Source organism: Camelus bactrianus, chromosome 22, assembly GCF_048773025.1.
Source record: "Camelus bactrianus isolate YW-2024 breed Bactrian camel chromosome 22, ASM4877302v1, whole genome shotgun sequence".
Taxonomy (NCBI): domain Eukaryota; kingdom Metazoa; phylum Chordata; class Mammalia; order Artiodactyla; family Camelidae; genus Camelus; species Camelus bactrianus.
Window position 1 is genome coordinate 14130554 of NC_133560.1, and position 20662 is coordinate 14151215.

Genomic DNA, 20662 nt, shown 5'->3' on the forward strand with positions numbered 1-20662 from the left:
ACTGCGGCTCCTTCACGATTTCAGCAGCATGTGCATTTTAATCAGGGCTAGTTTTAGGTGGGTGATACTAGGTGGCCTGAGTGAAGGATTGTGGATCGGCACCCCACCCAGTAGAACGACATAGGGTGATGGGCCTTTAACAGAGAAGCCAGAAGGTTTCCCTCCTTCCCTTGGTGGCCTGTCCCCGCAGAGACCCCACACCTACCTAAGACCACGGTGTTGAAGGAAACCATCTCTTTGTCTTTGCCATCGTTGTAGAAGGCCAGGTGCCAGAGGCCCACGTCCAGGTACTGGACGAACACGGCTTCGTTCTGGACCAGGGTCTGTATGCTCCGCCGCTCCCTGGGCGACTCCACCACGCTCCACTTCTCCTTCCCATCCAGACGCTCCATGAAGTCATACTAGGGAAAGCAGAGAGTGTGCCGCGCGTGACACGGGGCGCAGACCTGGTCCCATGACCAGCACCTGCCCCTCCCCCCCACCCCCCAACCGGGGGGTACTTCTGAGTACATTGCCCTGGAAGTGCATTTTATTGCAAGTAAAACAAGAGTGATAAAAGTTGTAACCATCACAGTCACCACCCATGATGCTTAGAGTAATTGTTAGTAGTTTTATGACTCTAGGTTACAATTTCTTTTCTGCAGTTTGAAATCCAAAAAGCTTTAAAATCCAAACTTTCATGTTTTTTTCTTGTCTGTGTATGTCTCTGTGTGTGTGTGTGTCTGTGTGTGTGTGTGTGTGTGTGTGTGTGTGTGTGTGTGTGTGTGTGTGTGAGAAAGAGAGAGAGACAGGTTACTGCTGCAGTCCCCCCTGGGGTGTTACACCATACACAGTCTGACCAGTATAACTTTTTTATAATTCCCCAGATGCTGAATTCCAAAATGCATCTGGCTCCCCGAGAGTTTCCGGAAGGGAATGTTGGATCTGTGTTAGCAGAGACCATTCACTGCTCGTTCACTGAGGGAAGCGGGGGAGAGCAGGGTAGTTAAGAAAGAGGGCTGAAGGGTCAGACTACCTGGGAGAGAATCTGGCACTTATTAGCTTTCCCTGTCCATGCCTCAGTTTCCCCATCTGCAAAACTGAAAGTAACAGTACCTATGTTATAGGTTGTTGTGAGAAATAAGATGAGATTCAGAACAGCACCTGGCACAGAGCAAACACAAAATACACGTTTTACGGAGAAGAAAACCAAGACTCTGAGAAGTCAAGCAGCACATCAAAAGTCACACAGTGACAAAGTGGAGAGGCAAAAATGTGAACCTAGGTCTGTTCAGGTAAGATGCCCACGCCCTCAGAACGGCCTGGCTTCTGTGCTGACGAATCAGCAATTAAATACAAAACTGTTTCAGTGGAAACCAGGCTCAGAGCTAGAAGCCGTCAGCGAGAGACGGAGTGCTGGGCGAAGACCACCAGGAATGGGGTGGGGGAAACAGGAGAGAAAATGTGCCCCAAGGGGGCCTGTCCTGGGGAATAGTAAAATCCTGCGGCGGGCAAGTGGGAGCCATGGAAGATCCTTGAGCAGTGACTGACATGATGGAAGGAAGGTTCTAAGAAATTCATTTGCAGGCAGCATGTGAGATGTTCCAGAGGAGGGAAGGAAGACAAGTGAAAAGAACAGTTAGCAAGAGATTGCAGAAACCCAAGCGTGAGGGGACAGGGGTCTTGTTTAGGACAGTAAAAGAGAAAAGCAGACAACTTTGCAGGGATGTTTCTAGGGAAAAGAGGACAGGGCTTGACCATGGGCTGAACAGAGAGGATGAAGGAAAAGGCAAAGAGGATGCCAACATTTCTTACTTGACCAGAAAATCATAAGACCCCCAGTAGAAAAGGACTCATCTTGTGAACTCTCAAAATCATTGCAGAGGATAAGTCTCAGGATTGTGGAGTGCAGAATTGGATTCTGCTTTTATTTAAAATGTTGATATTGTCTTCATCATGGATATTTTAGATTAAATATTAAATATTGCATGAAATGTTAAAAAAAAAATCATTGCATCGGAACGTCATTTGCACTGTGACTTCCAGAGAACATTCCAAGTGTAGCTCTTTAGCAGATAAAAACCGCCACTGTGGGATTATGCTCTCTCTCACCACTTTCCCCGCCATAAAAAGGTTTTTATAGGTTCCTAACATCATCCCTAACCCTTTTTTGTGAACTTCGTAAGAATGAAGCTCCAGGAGTCTACTAATGTGACTTCTCCATCAGCAGAATTGCCGGTTTTTCCCGTCTGAAATGTGATAATTGAAAACAAAAGAGTCTGTAATCTTAGGTACAAAGGTTTTTGCTGTCAGACAGACCTGGGTTTGAATTCTGACCCTGCCATTTGCTGTTGCCTGAAGTTAGGTGAATCTCTTGCCCTCTTCCTGGTCTGCATGCACAGGGATAATGACACCCACCTTTTGGGGATGGTGTAAGAATGACACGAGGTAATGCTTAGGGCAGAGCCTGGAAGATAATACTCATTTTATTAAGTACCTTGTGACTCTGAGGCACTTATTTGCAAATCATAAGGATTATAGGGGAGAAGCACATGGTTTTACTTTTTACACTTGGGAGGCTGGAGGGGCTGGTTGCTTAGAAAATAGAAATGAACTCTCTCTCACAGGAAACGAATGTTCGTATTTAGCTTCCCTCTATCCTGAAACCCACTGGTCGCAGCTGTCTTTATGGGATAAAATAAATGATTGGAAGTGATATGACAAACTGATGTTGCTTTCAAAGACCTTTGTAACCAAAGACTTTGTTCCTTAGCAACTTCGTAAATGCCCAACTACCCAGACCTGTGTCTTCAAATTGCTGCCAGCCAGAGGGATGAGCGTAACTTCCTTGGTGCCCAGGTGAGGAGGACAGACTTCATTCGGGGTCCAGGCTATCACCCCCATGAGGAAAACTTCGGGAAAGGTGATTACTTGCATGGGGCCATTGCTCATTATTAATTTGGGCATCAGTCATCTCTGGCTGAACTGGCTGACCAGCCAAGGGGCACAGAAATGGCTTAGGACTAGCGGCCGTGCTCGCTGGCCAACCAAATTACTCTGGGAGAAAGCATGTGTCAGAGGAGAGAGAGGACAGCTATTTTGGCTGGCTCCTCAGAGTCCCTCCACAGAAGCGTGGAGGGCTGCTTCCATTTAAGGAAGACTCTGTGAGCCGGGGGCACTGGGACATGCAGGTGTGGTACCATACGGTGTCTGATGTATCCCAACCCTGTATCTCTTTAAGTGTCCTTTATTTTCTTCAAAGCACCCATCGCCCTCTAAAATGATACAATCTGTTTTTATGTCTACTGTCAGTCTACTCAGAGGAACAGAAACTCCAAGAGGGCAGGGATTTCATTCACCTGCTAGAGTGGTTAAGAGTGAGGGATTCAGAGCTTAAGACCGCCTGCATAAGACAGAGTCCAAGCTCTTCCCCGTGCTTGCTGTGACACTTGCACAAGCTATTTAAATGCTCCGTGCCTCAGTCTCCTTATCTTTAAAATGGGCATAATAATAAGATCAAAACATAATAATAATTAAGCAAAACACTGTTGTAAGGATTAAATGAGTCAAACCATGAAAAGGGCTCGGAATAGTGAGTACTCTGTATTTGGGAAGCATGCCGTAAACGTTTCTGCTACCATGACTTTAATTCACTGCTGCATCCAACTCATCTTGAGCAGAGTCTGATCAATACATGTTTGTGAAATATCAAACGATAAAATACTGAATTGGTAAACGAATTCCACTGAAAAGAAACTAAGTTGGAACGTACTCGAGGCTTTGTCTCCGATAACAATCACTTGCCCTCCCTTGTCTTCTAATGTGCTTTCTCGCATAGGAGAGAAACGGGGAGAGCTGGGGAGAGTTACAGGCAGCCAGCCTCCGTCATGCACACCCAGCACAGAACTTGCACATGATGGGACACCGTGGCCCGGTGTTTGTGCATTCATGTCCATCATCAAGATTTGAGAGCTGACTTTAGACGGCCATTGTGACCTCCCCTTTCCAGTTCTCAGTGGGATGATGTCCCATGTGTGTTTTCTTCTTCTGGACTTTCTTGGCTCCTTCTCTTGTCTTCCTCCCTCTTCCCCCTTTGACATCGTTTCTGAGTAACCACTGTGCCAGAGGTTGCTGGTCATTGTCTACATCAGGGTCTTGCTCCTTTCCAGCTTCCTTGCCACTAGGTGGGAGCTTGTGATGGTGGTCTGGTCAATGCGACATAGGTGTGGGATGTACTTTGACTCACAGATTCTGGCATAAAACGGTGCCATCTCCTACGTGCTCTCTTGCCATGCCTACCTGCCTCTGGAGAGAGGCGGGGTACTCTTACAGCCCAAGATGGTGGAGCCACAAGACAGGAGTGGGCCCTAAATGAGCGCTTGGAGGAAAGCCTGAAGTGGCGATGCAAGCAAGCGATGAACACTTAATAAATTAGACCACTGAGAGCCGCGTAGTGGTTACCAGAGGGGAATGGGGCTGCGGGGAGGTTAAAATGGGTGAAACGGGGTCAAGAGTATGGTGATGGTTAGAAACAAAACCTTTGGTGATGGGCACGCTGTAGTGTGTACAGAAGTTGAAATACAATGCTGTACACATGAAAAAAAAAAAAAAGTCAAGCCACTGAAATGTTGATGCCTTCAAGGTTTTTCGCCCTAATCCTTCTCTTTTTCCCTCGTTGACTCCCCAAGATGGCAGTAAGTTCTAGCATGCTTTCCATTTCTTAAGGGTGGCAGAAGTAAGTCGCCCAGGGCAGCATCTCTCGTTGGTCAAGTCCCAGCCTATTAGGCGGAGGGTGTCCATCGGTCCCGGCTTGCCCAGGAGCGTCCTAGTTTATAACTCTTGCCCCTCCTTTCACCCACAAAGTGCTCCAGTTTGGACTGTGTGGTTCCCCTGCCCATAGGTTAACACACACCAAGCAGCATCACTCAGGGCTGCTGCCACTTGCGGAGGCTTGGAGGCTAGGAATACGAGGTGGATCAGCGAGCCAAATGCAGAGGCTGCTCTCCGGCGCAGGGAGAGCAGGCGCGTGGGAAAGAGCTGCCCTGCGAGGAGGCCATCTGGTTGGGCAGCACCTCGGCTCTCCAGGAATCCCAGACGGCGGTCTGGCCAGCGTGCCTGGCAGCCCTGCTCACGCTAGGAGGAGGCCACTATCCAGAAACTCAGGCGCTGGCCAGTGCTGCTTTCTCGTGCCCCAACACTGGGGGTTGACAGCTCGGGCTTAGTACCAGGGACATCTGTCTCCTCCCTTCCAGGACCCCGTCACGATCAGCCCCACATACAGGGCTGCCCAGGGGACCGTGCTGGGCTCGGCTGACAAAGAAGGTTGCTTCATAGCACGTTCTCTCTGATAGATCTGCAGAAGCCCTGGAAGAGGGTTAGAAGGCACGTGACCCAGTTCCAACAGGGAGAGGTACACGCTCACGGGGGACCTGTGGGAGGAAGTCTGCCTCCCAAGACAGCTGGTCTCTCCGGACTCGGCAATGAGGCCGCCCAGAGGGCGACAGCACCAGAACCTCAAGTAAACACCCCCTCCTTCCCAAGGTCTCTCTCTTCCCCTTGACCTTTGAGAAACAGCCCACGCTGGCATGCAGTGTGAGGGCTGCGCCTGAGTCATCAGTCACACCCCGAAGTGGCCTGAAAATGCAACTTTTACGAGCACTCGAGAGGCAGAGAAATAAACCACCGCAAATATCTGACTGATCCAATTATAAATCTCCCCCACTTCTTGGCAAAGACCAGGGAGGAATGGTAATTAAGATAACTTCGTGGGCTTCCCGCGGAGCTGGAGGAGAGAGCAGAGGGGGCTGCACCGCTGGGGGGTGGGGGTGGGGGCTGTCACTTTCCCAGGAGGGAGCGTGTCCACAGGCAGGGAGCACGCAGCTGGGAGATGCTTCTGGAAGCCACGCCGATACACACCTGCCAAGGAGGGCAAGGTTAAAGACAGACGCGTTGCCCTTCGGGAGGCTGGGCAAGGGGAAGGGCGTAGATAACTTTGGACCGTCTGCTCGCGGAGGGTCCGCGTGGACGAGCGAAGCAGCGAACGCTGACATTCCCCACGGAGAGCCCACCGCTCCTGGCTCTGCGCTGGCAGCGTCCCCAAGCCTCCCGACGCCTGATGTCGATTCTGCCTCAGAGGGCAGGGCACGCACAGCAGTTGGCAGGATTGCAGGGAGGCAGCATTTGTGAGTGAAGGCTGCTTGAAGCCACATGACCACGGAGTCTCCTGTGGCATCCAGTGGCGGTGGTGGGTCACTCCTGGGGGCCTGAGCATCTCTTTCTGCCCCCAGCCAGGCCTGTGGCAGAGTGCGTCTGGCTGATCCCTCATTAAAGCTCCACACAGCCTCTCTTCTCTCCTTCAAAGGGCTGAGCGCTCGGTAAGCACGGGAGGATGAGAGCACAGGTGGGTGATGCTCCGGGGGCTGCCTTCCCTCTGCATGGGCCCGCCTGTCTTTTTCAGTTCCTACATCCAGTGTCCAAGTCACTTAACCAGGTGCCGACTGGCCCAGTGTGGGCGCTGTGGCCATTTGTCTACCAGCCATGAGAATGAGCCCCTAAGCTTGCAGACGGGAAACAGCACCTGTATTTGCAGACTGTAACCACCACTGTGCCAGGTTCCACAGGTGAGAACCAAGCAGCCCCAAGGTAGAGAAGAACCAAACACAGTTCCTTACAACATTAGGAGTGGGGGAGAATACATTTGCACAGGTACAATTATTACTAGTCTTTTCAATGGAGGTACTAGGGATTGAACCCAGGACCTCGTGCATGCTAAGCATGCGCTCTACCACTGAGCTATGCCCACCACTCCTACACAGCTACAATTCTTGATTCTTCCATCAAATGTCCTCTTGCAGCCGTGGAAAGTGTCATCATCAAAAATAAGAAGTACATATTTTTTTGTTTTCCCTAGGCACTTGCTATGTGCCAGGCATGAAGGCAAAAGCTTATGTGTGTTATCACATTTCATCCTCCCCTAAACCCTATTCTCATCCCCACTTCGCAGGAGAGAACAAAGGCTGCTAGAAAAATTAAGCAACATACCCAGGGCCACTGGCTGTGGCTGGTGGCCAAGCGAGGACTTGAACTTGGATTTGTATGAGTCTTAACTGTGGGAGGTTGCCTGAATTTTCTCAAGAACCTGGCGGTAGCTGCCAGTGTATCTGGTGGCTGGCTTGGTTTGTAAGTCGCCTTGGGATGCTTACAGTGAGCTGAGAAGGGGTTAGGAAGGCAGAGCCCAGCAGTGCTAGGGTCAGGCTTGAGCAGAAGCAGGTTGGGCATCTGAGGACAGGGAGATGTCTTACTGGAGAAGATGCAAAAAGATGCCAAGAAAGATCTGGATGGCTTGGCGGGGTGTTGGCTGTCCCTGGCCCATAATCTCCTTTTACCCACCTCCAAACTTATCTCTCCTTGTGTTCCATTCACACTGCTCTTCTTGCCGTTCCTGGAACATGCCAAGCGCATTCCAGCCTCAGGGCCTTTGCACAGTCCCTCTGCCTGGTCTGCTCTTCCTCCAGATCTGACAGCTGTCTGCTTCTTGCCGACTGACCATGCCTACCTGAAACATCATGACCCGAGAAAGGGCGTCCCTAACCGCCCCCATCCTAGCACACCTCTAACACTTCTCCCTTTCTGTCCTCAGCAAAAACTCATCACTCTTCCAAAAAAACCTTGTCACTTATCTACTAACTTACAGTCTAACTCGCCAACTTCTTAAGACTGGGAGCCCTTACGATAACACTAAATGGACTACAATCTTTAAAAAATTGTGCATTACTATGTTGTACGCCTGAAACTTACATAACACTGTAAATCAAGTACACTTCAAGTAAACAAACAAACAAACAAATAAATGTTAACCAGCTCTGAACCCAGAGAAAAACTAAACTTAAAAAATAGAGTGGGTGGCTTGTCTGTTTTTCTCAACACGGCATCCCAGCGCCTAGAGCAGCATACGACACGTAGTAGGTCCTCAGTAAAGATCTCGAGTGAATGAATGAAAAGAAAACTTTTAGGCCCAAAGGAAACAATGCCCAGAGTGAAGTGCACACCAACGCAGTTGAGCTCTGCGATACAACTACTGGAAAGACACACAACTCTTTAGGAAAAGTTCTTCGGAAATTTTAGTCAACGCTACGCAGTTTTCCTGATTTTTGATTGCTAGCTGCTCAGATGATGCGACGAGGTAACACTGAATGAGGCAAGGCCCTGTTGGAAGTGATTAGCATGTACTGTCTGATTGGATGCTTATATTAGCTTTTCTGACCACGAGTCATTATCCCCACTTTGCGTAGGAGGAAACTGAGGCCCAGAAAGGTTACAGAACTTACTGGAATTGTTAAGTGGTAGGACTGGGATTTGCACCCAAATCCGCCACATTCCAGGCCCCTCCGTACGCCGGACACATAGGAGCCAGAGCTTGGAGTTGCTTGGCCTCGCCCATGGGGGGAGGTCCAGGTTTTATTCACCCGGCTTTGGGAAGAAGAACCTACACTCTGGGTCAGGGCAGGAGGGCCTCTGATGACAGACAGGGCCCCTGACGTAGCCGGCAGGCCTGCAACAGAGCCATACTCAGGACACAGCTTGCTGCGGGTTTGGGACCCCGTTTCTTCCCTCCCGTGAGGCTGTGGCGGTAATACAAAGGCCGGGGTGCCTGTGGTTTGGGGGGTACCCTGCCCACGTGTGATCAGACGGAACTGTGTTACTCATCTCATGGGTGTAAAACTGTCCTCTGACAAACTTCTTAGAGTAGAAAGTAAGAAACCAAGGAGCTTGGGTGCGAGCGGGACTTTCCCAGAAAAGATGAAGCAAGACTTTTTGATCACTGGAAAAAGGGAGGGAGCTAGAGAGAGGCCAAGGGAGGGGAGGGGAGAGCAGCATGATGTTGGGGACCACCCAGGCCATGGCGTGGCCCTTTCCTGTGACTCCCAAATCCAAGGGAAAAAAGGGAGAAAACGAAGGGCAACTGTTAAGAGGCTTCATGTGACCAAATTTCCTATGGAAACCAGCAAAGAGAGAGTGAGCAGCATTCCGGGACATCACGGGGAGGAGGGCGGGGTGACAGGGTGCAGACACACTGAGCAGTGAGCAGGGAGCCCCGGCCAACAGCCGGCTTCACTTGGAAGGCCTAAAGGTCTCTAGATGGGGTTCAGAGGAAAGAAAGATCGGACGCACAGCTCGAAAGCCTGTGTCTTGTCCAGGCCTTCTGTTACAGGGGGAAAGAATGTAAGACTATTGGTCCAAGCAACAAATATTAAGCCCTTACTGTGTGCCTGGCCCTGCTCTGGGGATACAGCCATGAATCCTATGGGTGAGGTTCCTCCTGCCTTCCAGGGACTGACATTGCTAGCAGGGAACAGAATGTCAGGAGTGATGAGGGCTCTGAATAAAAATGAGAGCAAACCCAAGACAACCCAAATGTCCATCAGCAAGTGAATGGACAAGAGAGTACCTCCATCCAACTGCAAGTCTACTCAGTAAAAAAAGCAATGAGTCACTGACACTCACAACAACATGCATGAATCTCTCTGATGTTACGCCGAGTGAGAGGCGGGACACGAATGAGCACAGGATACCCTGTTTACGAGACCCTAGGGAGGACACATTTGGCCTCTAGGGAAGAACACAGACCAGCAGGGGGCTGGGATGAGGCTGGCATGGGGCTGGCATGGGGCCCATGGGGGCTTTTGAGGGGTGGCCACGTTTTAGACCATGAATTTTCACATCTTAGGAATTAAACTGTACACGTAAAATGTGTGCACTGGGTGGCTTGAGAACTAAATCAAGCTGACGTAAGCTAAATAAAGCAGAGTCCGGGGATAAAGTATAAAGGACCGTCTAGTTTTAGATGCCCTGGTCAGGAAAGGGCTCACGGCAAGCTCACTGCAAGTTTGGGCAGAGGCCCGACAGAAGCCAGGAAGGAGCCACTTGAAAATCAGGGAGGAATGCTCCAGAAAGAGGGACCAGCCAGGGCAAAAGCTACCAGACGGAACGAGCTTGGAGTGACTGGTGGAGAGCGCGCGGGCCAGCGCGGCGGAGTCAGGGAGTGAGGGAGTGAGGGAGAGGTCGCTGGCCGGCCGGCCGGCCGGCCCGCAGAGGGAGCCGGCGGCCGCGGTGACCGGCTGCCCGCCAGGGACCAGCCCTGCTGTGATGCGGGGGACGCAGCAGGGGGCCCCACTGTCTCTGACCCCGGAGAGCTGGCATTCTAGAACGACTTCCGATTTTCCCTCCAGTGTGATGGGAGGCCAGCGGAAGGTTTGCAGAGACGAATGCTGTGACGAACGGTGCTAAAGATGAGACTGGACCCTTTTTCGTTTTAAGAGGAGAGCTTCTCATCTGCTGTGTTCATGGCGTGCCTGGTTCCTGTGAGGGCCCTCTGGGCTTGGCAGTGGCTCTGCTGGTTTGCTGGATGAAGATAAGCAGATCATGGGTCCTGCCAAACTCCCCTGGCCCTCTCATCAAGCCTAAATTTGTGGTTCTCACATTTCAAAGGAGTACGTTTTGAACATCTGGTATGGGATGAGGGCAATGTAGGGGGAGTGAAAGGATCAGTGGTTACTGGTCAAGAGTCAGCGAGCACTGTCACTCCCAGTACAGTGAGCGCGCCAGCACCCCTCCTTCTCAGAGCTGTTTCAGAGAAAGATTCCCACGAGAAACAGGGAGACAGGCCAGGACGAGGCAGAGACAAGGCATTCCCTGGTGGGCGGCACTTCCTGGGAATTCTTGGAGGGGCCTTAATGCCAGTATCCACAAGCCACATGAGGGCCAGCTCTGCCTTGTTCACTGCTGTAGCTCTATGACACATGGCACATGGTAGTTGCTCAATTAAATGTTGGTGGAGTCCAAGGTTCCAGCCCACCTCTGGCAGAATGATGTATCCATCAAGGGTCTCCTGGGGAGACTGTTAACCCTCTCACATGCAATTTTTAAACACACACACACACACACGTATATAAAATTTCTTTTCCATTACGGGTCATTGCAAGAAATTTAATATAGTTCCCTGTTGTTTATCTATTTTATATATAGCAATGCATATCTGTTAACCCTCTATTCCTAATCTATCCTTCCCTCCCTACCTTTCCTCTCTGATAATCATGGTTGGTTTTCTAAAATTCTTGTGTGTGCATGTGTGCGTGTGTGCGTGTGGCAGTCATTAGGTTTACTTATTTATTTTACCGGAGGTACAGGGGATTGAACCCAGGACCTTGTGCATGCTAGGCACCCACTCTACCACTGAGCTATCCCCTTCCCGGGGCTCATATGCAGTTTTTGAGATCAGGCAGAAACAGTTGAACACCCTAAGTCCTGATCTCCTATTTTCGAGACTTTCCCTCAGTACAGAGAAGCGTGCGTGCCCAGTTTCAAGGGAAATTCATAGCTTCGTGGTGTCGACCACTTTTTCCTTTCATTTCACGTGTGTTCCTAGCGGGCGCTGTGTACACAGCTGTAAATCTGCAAGAACTCAGCACAGGGTCACAGCCGCTAAACCTCCGAGGGGCAGCCCTCCTCAGTCACTCCTGGCCTTGTAAGAGCCGGTTCTGAAAGGAAAAGCTATGTCCTCGTTGGTGAGTGATGGCTAAAGAAAAGCACATTTTCTAAAAAAGAGGGCCACCTTTATAAGAAGCTTTAACACAGCCGCACAACAAGGGGGATCTTCTCTGCCCTCTGCAGGGACGATCTTCCCCTCTTTCTTTTATCGGCTTAACTCGTCTTCCAAGAGTCAGCTCGGGTAGCAGCTCCCTCAGGAAGTTGCCCCCAAACCCTGCACAGATTAGAACTGGTGGCCTGTTTTATGCTTTCACACCTCCAGTACCCAACTCTTTAGGAAATGATCATAGCTAACATTTGATCCGTTTACTGTGCAAGGGACAGGAACCAATTCCATAGATGATACACGGTGTTGACTTCAAAAAATGTACAACAGGACAGTGCTTGCAGGACGCCTGCCGTCTACCCCTCTCCCAGCTCGCAGAGAGCGGTGCTTGGACTGGACACAGCTGGACACACTGGACGCTGCGTCCCAGGAGAGGCTCTTCGATCCCCTGCCACCTCACATATTTATAAAAGGATTGACAGGAGACAGGAATCACTTGGCCAAGACGGAAGACCCTGATCTTTGCAATCCGGATTAGAGTCTTGAAGACAACCAGTGAAAACTCAGTTTGTATACCAGCTCTGGTTTCTGCCAGAGGCCTTGCCACCTTCCCTGCAGAGACCTCCGGTTGCTAGGTTACCTGCGAGTGAGCGGCAAGGGCCGTGGACCAGCCAGACTGATTGATTCATCTCCACGGGGTGCTCACTATTTCCCAGGCATTATCTCATTTATTCTCACAACAAGCTGATGAGGTCTGGTCCTCATCTTTTGCATGGGGAAACCGAGTCTAGAGAGTCCTGTGCACAAACCTCCAGCTACTACAGAGCAGAGATGAGATTCACACCCAGGCCAGGCTGATTCTAGCACATCAGTGCTCATCTTCCACCCGGGACTGCATCTCACAACTCTCCTGACGCGATGCTGCCACCGCGGCTTAACTTGTCAGGTCCCTGTCTTTTTAAAATGCCTTTCATCTCTGTATCCCCAGTACAGACACTCAGTGAATGTTTGTCGAGCGCACGAATGGACTGATTTCACATTTCGTCTTCCAACAAGGTGATGCCCTCACCACGCTGCCTTTTGATTCAGCCCAGGGGAAGGGTGGAAGGCACTGCTCTGAAGACCAAGTCAGCCACAGTGTTGGGGTCAGGGCCAGTGAGACTGATGAACATCTCAAGGCGATTCCATGAGGCACCAAAACTCTACCACGAGGTCAGAAGAATAGAGGTTTTTCCCTCTCAGTGCCTGGCCAGTGTGACTTCTTATTTCCTGTACATTCCCCTCCAATTGTCTTTAGCCAGTGGTTTATCAAAAATGCCACATCTGGCTCCTTGCCCTCCCAAGATCAATAGGAGGGTCTTATGTGGGCTGCTTGTGAAAATAAATCAAATATATCACGGAGGAGAGGGAGTAAGCTGGGAACGTGCCCAGTCTCAGAACAACTTCCCAAGCACCACAGAGGACCAGAATCACGGGCTGGGGGCTTTTCCCAGAGCCTGGCCTGAGCCTTTTGCCAGGCAGCACTGTGACCTTGGCCAAGGGACCTGGACCCTCTGAGTCTCCACTCTCTGATCCCCAAGAGGAGGTTAGTAAGATTTCCTACCTCTGAGGGTGACTGTGAGCCCGGCCCAGCTCTCAGAAGGCACTGGATCAGTGTCAGCTATCCTTACGGCTACTGTGACCGTTACAGAAGTTTGACATATTGTAACTCCTTCGTGCTGCGCAATTCTGCTCTTAAGAATTCGTCATAAGGGAATTATTAAAAAATAAATGAGCATAAACCGGCAAGGATGTTTACTGCAGAATGACTACAATGTTGAAGAAGGGAGCTTGGTTAAAGAATTTTAATCTATAGAATGAATTATTTTGAGGCATTTAAAATGACTTTGTGGAAGACTATTCAGATTTAGAAAGATGTTCCCTATGTATTACTATGCAAAGAATCAGGGTAAAAATGGTACATATGGTATGACCCTCTATTTGTAAAAATGATTATGTAAACAGAAAATAGACTAAAACAGACTCAAAATGTTAATGTTTTCTCTTTTTTCCTATCATCATCGTATATTGCTTTTACAATGAGAAAACCACAAATACAAGTTATCTTTTAATAAAGTAAATGAAATTTGTTTTGTTTTGTCTGCGGGCTTGTCGCGTTTCCATTACGGATTCTTTGATAAACAGGATAATGATAGCTTATACCGTTTCTTTGTGCCGGCACAGTTTTAAGTGCCTTATACAGATTACCTCGTTTACATCTCCTAACAATGCTATGAATGCATAATATTACTCTCTCCATTTTACAGATGAAGTAACCAAGGCACAGAGAGGCTGAGGGACTTGCCCAAGCTCACACAGCGTGGAAAAACTGGAGGCTGAAATTTAAGATCAGGCCATGGGGACTGGCCGACGTACACCATTATGCCCATGTTTACCTATGTCTGGACCAGCTGCATAGGCATGACACAGAATGTTTATTTAAACTTTACTTTTATTTCTGTATTTATAGGTTTTAAAATTTTATTTTATTTATTTTGGGAAGGTAATTTGGTTTGTCTGTTTGTTTGTTTGTTTAAATGGTGATACTGGGGATTGAACCCAGGACCTCATACAGGCAAAACACACATTCTATCACTGAGCTATATCCTTCCCACTAAAAACTGTATTTGTATTTAAATACCCACACCATCTTGGCATAACAATGGGATCTAGTTATCTGAGGATATTTGGAGTTAATAAAAGGCCACTTAAAAGGAATGTCCTTAACAAATGGGAAAATGATTGATGAGGAATTTATCTTGAAAAATAAAACTGTAATTAGATTATCAGAGAAATGCAAATCAAAACTACAATGAGGTGTCACCTCACACCAGTCAGAATGTCCATCATTCAAAAGTCCACAAATGACAAATGCTAGAGAGACTGTGGAGAAAGGGGAACCCTCCTACACTGCTGGTGGGAATGCAGTTTGGTGCAGCCACTGTGGAAAACAGTATGGAGATTCCTCAAAAGACTAGGAATAGACTTACTGTATGACCCAGGAATCCCGCTCCTGGGCATATGTCCAGAAGGAACCCTGCTTCAAAATGACACCTGCACTCCAATGTTCATAGCAGCACTATTTACAATAGCTAAGACATGGAGACAGCCTAAATGTCCATCAACAAATGACTGGATAAAGAAGACGTGGAATATTTATACAATGGAATACTACTCAGCCATAAAAACTGACAACATAACGCCATTTGCAGCAACATGGATGCTCCTGCAGAATGTCATTCTAAGTGAAGTAAGCCAGAAAGAGAAAGAAAAATACCATATGAGATCGCTCATATGTGGAATCTAAACAAACAAACAAACAAACAAAACATAAATACAAAACAGAAACAGACTCACAGACAGAATACAAACTTGTGGTTGCCAAGGGGGCGGGGGGTGGGAAGGGACAGACTGGGATTTCAAAATGTAGAATAGATAAACAAGATTATACTGTATAGCACAGGGAAATATATACAGGATCTTGTGGTAGCTCACAGAGAAAAAAAATGTGACAATGAATTATATATGTTCATGTATAACTGAGAAGTTGTGCTGTACACTGGAATTTGACACAACATTGTGAAATGATTATAAATCAACAAAAAATGTTAAAAAATAAAGTAAGTAAAAATAAATAAATTAAAAGAAGAAAAAGAAAACTGTAATTAGGAAAGTTCTTCTTTTTTTAAATCCTGTATTAGGAATATTCAGGTTACATGTGCAACTCCACTTTAATTGTTAGGTTGAACCCTGAGCTTCCATACACGTACAAACACGTGACACGACACATTTCATTGTCTCTCAGCTTCATCGACTGCAAAGTGCCTCCTGTTTTCAGAGATGTCAAAAGAGGAACACTGCGTGCATCTCAGAATCGATGAAATACACAGGAACAGCGCAGCACCACTGTCATCTGACTGAGGCAGCACAATCCAAAGGGACATTTCTGTCAACATACTGCTTATCAGATTCTCAAGGACCTCTCTTTACGTTATTATAATCACCCTCTTGGAAGTGTTGATCCTGGCACCTTCCTTTTTACCTCTCTCTGCCCCAGGATTTAACTGCGCTCCCTCAGCCAGCCCCACATTTACCAAGGCTTCCACCTGGCTCTTCGAAGCAGACCTCCAGAATCACTTCCATTGACTTACTGAACTTCTCGTTTGGGGCTTGAGCCATAATTTCATTCTGTCAACGATCATGTTTACCTTGCGCCGCAGATGCTCCTGGAAATGACAGCCCACGGACAGGAGAAAAGGGACGTGTCTGACCGCTATGTCCAGGGCGTGCTTTGTGACCCTCAACTCTGACTCAGTTATTTCTTGTGTAAAATGGGGCTGCCCCTAATAGTGCCTATTTCACGGGGTGGTTGTGAAGATAAAATAATTCACGTGAAACAGTCCTTGGCACAGTGTAGCCCTCAAAGATTGCTGACTATTATTATTAAAACTATTATTAAATGGGGGAGGGACCTTTGACTGGAGAGTGTTTTTATAAGGCATCAGATGATCAGTGGTTATTTTTGTCTTATAACAACTTTTGCTTCCCTACAAAACATCCCTACTCAGAGGGGCTTCAATTCACATTTTAAAAGCTGTTAATTTTTGTGCAGCTCTTGCAATAAAGCTTTTCCTAATATCTCTTGCCATGGATTTAAACTTCTGTTACTCTGTCGTTTATTAGGAAGCTTTAAGATCTGCAGTGGGCTTTCTTTGAACCCATCTGATGTGTGCCTGCTCAGATAAAGCTGTATAAAGCAACTGCACTGGTGATCTGTTCAACCAAATGCCAGGCAGAGCAGAGGTATGATCGGTGTCAGGATGTGAAAGCAGGAATGCAATTTCACGCGAACATGTAGCTGCACCCCAGTGTTCACAGCAGCATTATTTACAACTGCCAAGACATGGGAGCAACCCACGTGTCGAGCAATAGATGAATGAATAAAGAAGATGTGGTGTATATACATATGATGGAATATTACTCAGCCATAAAAAAGAATGAAACGTTGCCCTTTGCAGCAACGTTTTTATTTATTTTTTAAATAAAGAGAGTTTCACAGCTTTTTTTAAGTTTGGGGTACAACCTCTTTACTTTTGTATCTAAGGCAAGGGATGAGAGTAGTTAGATGTTTTAAGTGATTTAACCTTGAAACGATTATTTTCTATCGCTCCTCTTTCAAGCTGTGGATCAATTTAATTGAAGACTAGCCAGGGCCTGTAAGGCAACCGATGAAAGAAAATCCAGGTGCTATTTGCAACTCCGTATGTATATTCATTGGGATGTTTCTCGGAACCGTGCAAACAAAACAAAGTACAGAAATAAGTTGACTCCTGAGAGAGATGCGAGATTAGAGTCATCATCTCTAATCTCTCAATGCTTGTTTTACTCAAAACTGACTCAAGCCTGTTACAGATTCACTTTTCTTGGAAAGAGAGAGATTACTGAAATTAAGAAAAGCGTAGAGAATATGGTGACGAATTACCCATATTTCAACCACTCAAATGAATATATGTTAACACTGTGTCATATTTATTTTCAGTCTTTGTAAGTGGGCATGCGTGTGTGTGTGAGTGTGTGTGTGTGTGTGTGTGTGTGTTGGAGATGGCGAGGGACCCGCCTTACCCTTAATACTTTATTATGGATACAAACAAGTACTTTTTAGATCTATTCTCATATCGCTCTCCTCACCTATTCCTACAGGTGACCAACCTCGTGAGTTTAGTTTCTCTCTCTGTGTCTCTATTAATATATGTATAGCTACACACACACACGTACGTACAATAAACACATGTATACAGAGGTTAAAACATTACAATAATAAATATGGATTTGAATTACAGACCATGCTTATGCTAATAAAGCTGCCACGCTGATCTGCGTTATATATGGGGTTCTACAGAAGATTTCACTTGAAGATAAAGGTCTTTGCCTAGAAAATTTGCACACCCTTGAATCACAGCACCTCTGAGACTCTGCTCAGTCAAAACATGTGATTCAGTGCTGCCCCCTCTTACACATCCCTGCCTTCTCTGCTTCCGACTTTCTCCCCGAGTTCTGAGTATTCAGTCATCGCCCTTTCTGAAAAGCATCCAAAGTGCCCTCCCCGTGTACCCGCCGCAGTAGCAGGTCCCTTGTAAAATTCAAGCATCTCCTGAGATTCCTCCTGCTCGGTGGCTGCCGAGGAGGGCACCCGCTGATCTAAGTAGCAGTTTCCGTTCCTGTCAGGAGGCTTCCTGATAATCACAAGGGGTCTCTCAAGAAAGACCTTTCACAAAGCATATTTAGTCCGATACAGAAGAAACCAAGGTTCTCTTGGCTTCACAGAAACTTTCTCCACACCTCAAGCTCTTTCAGAGAGGAAGGGTCTGGAAAACATGCCTGTAAACATATGCTTCCCTCCAAACTGAAATTAAATTGCTACATGACTTGTTTTGCAAGCTGACAGCCAAACCCTGGTATCCTCTCCCCAGTAAGCCCCCAGGGCGCAGCTCCTCCTGCGGAGGAGAGGTGAGGGCCAGGGAGGGCCCTTCTGTCTGGGTAACGGGCGCTGGACGGTGGCACGGCGACAGAACCAGGGCGGCTCAGAACACACGGGTGTCCCGGTGTCCCGGGGATCCAGTCAGCTCTGCCTCTAGTGGAAGCCGTGTGCAGTGCATTTACTTGGGCAAGAGGGATGGGGACGAGGAAAGAGTGAGTTCATTTTCAAGTAAGGCTCTGACCCGGAAAGGGCTAAACCGAGCGGGCAAAAGCTAACACCACTCATCTCCATCTATAAATTTGCTTTTAAAAAATGTCATTTAGGGGAATTCTGCCGATGAGAACAAATAGGAATGTTTGCTCAGCTCATCTGATCTGGGTCTGGGCATGCTCCACCTGCTGTATTCGCATTGATGTGGTGCGATCGTGGGGCAATTCGTGGTGTCTTAAACAGCTCCCTCCTGCCGCTCAGTGTGTTTAATGTGTGGATGGGTTTGCTTCCTATCCTGCAGACACATCTCAGGGTAAAGCACTCGGGTTTGACAGCATCTGCTTCCATCTTAGCGTCATTTCATCCCTGCTACCTCCCTGTAATCAACCCGCTGGAGCCGTGAGCCCACCCCACGCTTCCCAGTTGCCTCTGGAAGCCACTGGGCTCACGGCTCCATCAGTCTGAGTGATGAAATAGGCGTTTTTAATATTTGCTAAACAGGATTGTGGAGAAGGTGAAGTCCCGGCAGGGCTTCCAAGCGCTAACTGCGTCCTGTTGTCTCCGGTTAATCATGTACCTAATTTGCCGATTATTGACTTGTTCTCACACAGGATTTTACTTGGCTTGACAGACCAGCCGCAATCAGCGATGAACTGTCAGGCAGACGTGCTCACTTGCCTTCACCACCCAGGAGCCTCCCTTGTAGCTACAGCTTCTGAGATTTCCTTTGATGCCTAGCACGGCAGCCGGCTCAGATGATCACTGGTATTTTTAACGTCTCGTCTCCTTCCTTTCCAGAACTGGGGTCACGCAAACCCGACAGGGTCTGTAGGACTTCGGATACTTGGCAAGACGGGCTAGGCTACCTTCCACTATCCCCGTGAGAACCCACGTGGGTGTACAGCAAAGTGATTCAGTTACACATACCTCTACATCCATACTCTTTTTATACCTGAAATGTAAGTCAACTATCCCTTAATAAAAAAATGAATAAATAAAAAAGAAACCTAACAGAGAAAAAAACCCCCCAAACCCCAAAACAAACAAGAAAAGAATTCGAGCTGGTAGTTTGAGAATGGTTTAGATTGACTCTTTCTGTTTTGTCTTTTTTTAGCATAGTTCTTAAAAAATGCAATGCAGAGTATAAAAATGCTCCATTGAAAAGACAATCTAATATCTCCCTTTCAAACTCACAAGGATTAGACAATAGTATCTAGTTTCTGCAAGAGTTCAAGCAGAGAAAATGGGCACTTCCATTCTATTGCTGGTGGGTAGGGGTGTAGGGAGGGTAACTGGTACCAACTTTCAAAAGGACCATTTGGCAATTTGTATAAAATCCTTACAGGGTTACTTTCAGGGTAAAAATTAAGGGTGGACACAAAGACTAGCCACGAGGACAGGTGCCCCAACATTTGTTGTAAGCCAGAAGAGCCTCTCACCGGTATTTCTTTGGTATGTCAGGCGTTTCTTCACCCACAGGGGCATCAGAGGACCATACTTCCTGCTCACGGAAGTCAGGATATGACTCGCTTTGTCCACATGAGAAGGGCTTAAAGGATCTGTAACACCTCCAAGCAGAAGTTTTTGGGGGACTGGTGCATAATTCACCATCTTCTCCTTCCTTTGCTTGGGGTACTAGTCATGGAGGTTCCACAGCTCTGCGCCCTTGAATGAGGCTGACACTGAGCAAAGTCCAGTGTCACCTGAAACGAACACGTGAAGCAGGGGTTCCCAACCTCAGTGTCTTTGACATTTGGGGCTGGATAACTCTTTGTTGTGGGGGCGCTCCTGTGCGTGTTTACCAGCATTCCCAGCTGCCACTCCCAGTCAGTGGCAACCTCTTTCCAGGGTGACACCCAAAAATATTTCCAGGCATTGCTAAATGTCTCTGGGGTGGGGGCAGAACTGCCCCTGGTTGAGAAACACAGATACAGACCATAAACAAGAAACAGCCTCTGTTGTTTTAAGCCACCCAGATTCTGAGTGTTTCTGTCTTATTTTTTTTTTTTAAACTGCTACTGATAGTTTTTTTTTAACAGCAAAAACACTATCTAAATATTTAGCAAAAGGGGACTGCTTCCAACTATGGGTGTTTTTACTTCCTTCTGTTTTTCTGTGCTTTTACAAATTTTCTGCAACGAAAACAGTTTGTCTTTTGATAAGAAGAAAAAACTAGAAAATTAATTTTGCTTTAAAAATCTATATTTACATCACTGCTTATCTACAGTCTTTGCTAGGGCCCCACAGGATTTCCAAGTACAGTGAAACACTTGTGCACCATAGCTTTATAATGTGCTTCTGTTTGCAGAGTGTTTTCCCGTCCTCTTTTTGTTGTGGTGGTGGTGGGATTACAGCAACACCGT

The 20662-nt window shown here is 47.5% G+C and overlaps 1 protein-coding gene across 7 annotated transcripts in view; it reads right to left on the bottom strand.

Annotated features, from left to right (window-relative positions):
* TENM2 (teneurin transmembrane protein 2) overlaps positions 1-20662 on the bottom strand; it is a 404559-nt gene that overhangs the window by 162731 nt on the left and 221166 nt on the right. For all 7 annotated transcript variants that reach the window (XM_074350320.1, XM_074350321.1, XM_074350315.1 and 4 more), the window contains one exon: positions 206-401. In XM_074350320.1, the coding sequence (XP_074206421.1) occupies positions 206-401 (196 nt within the window). The remainder of the gene's footprint in view (positions 1-205; positions 402-20662) is intronic.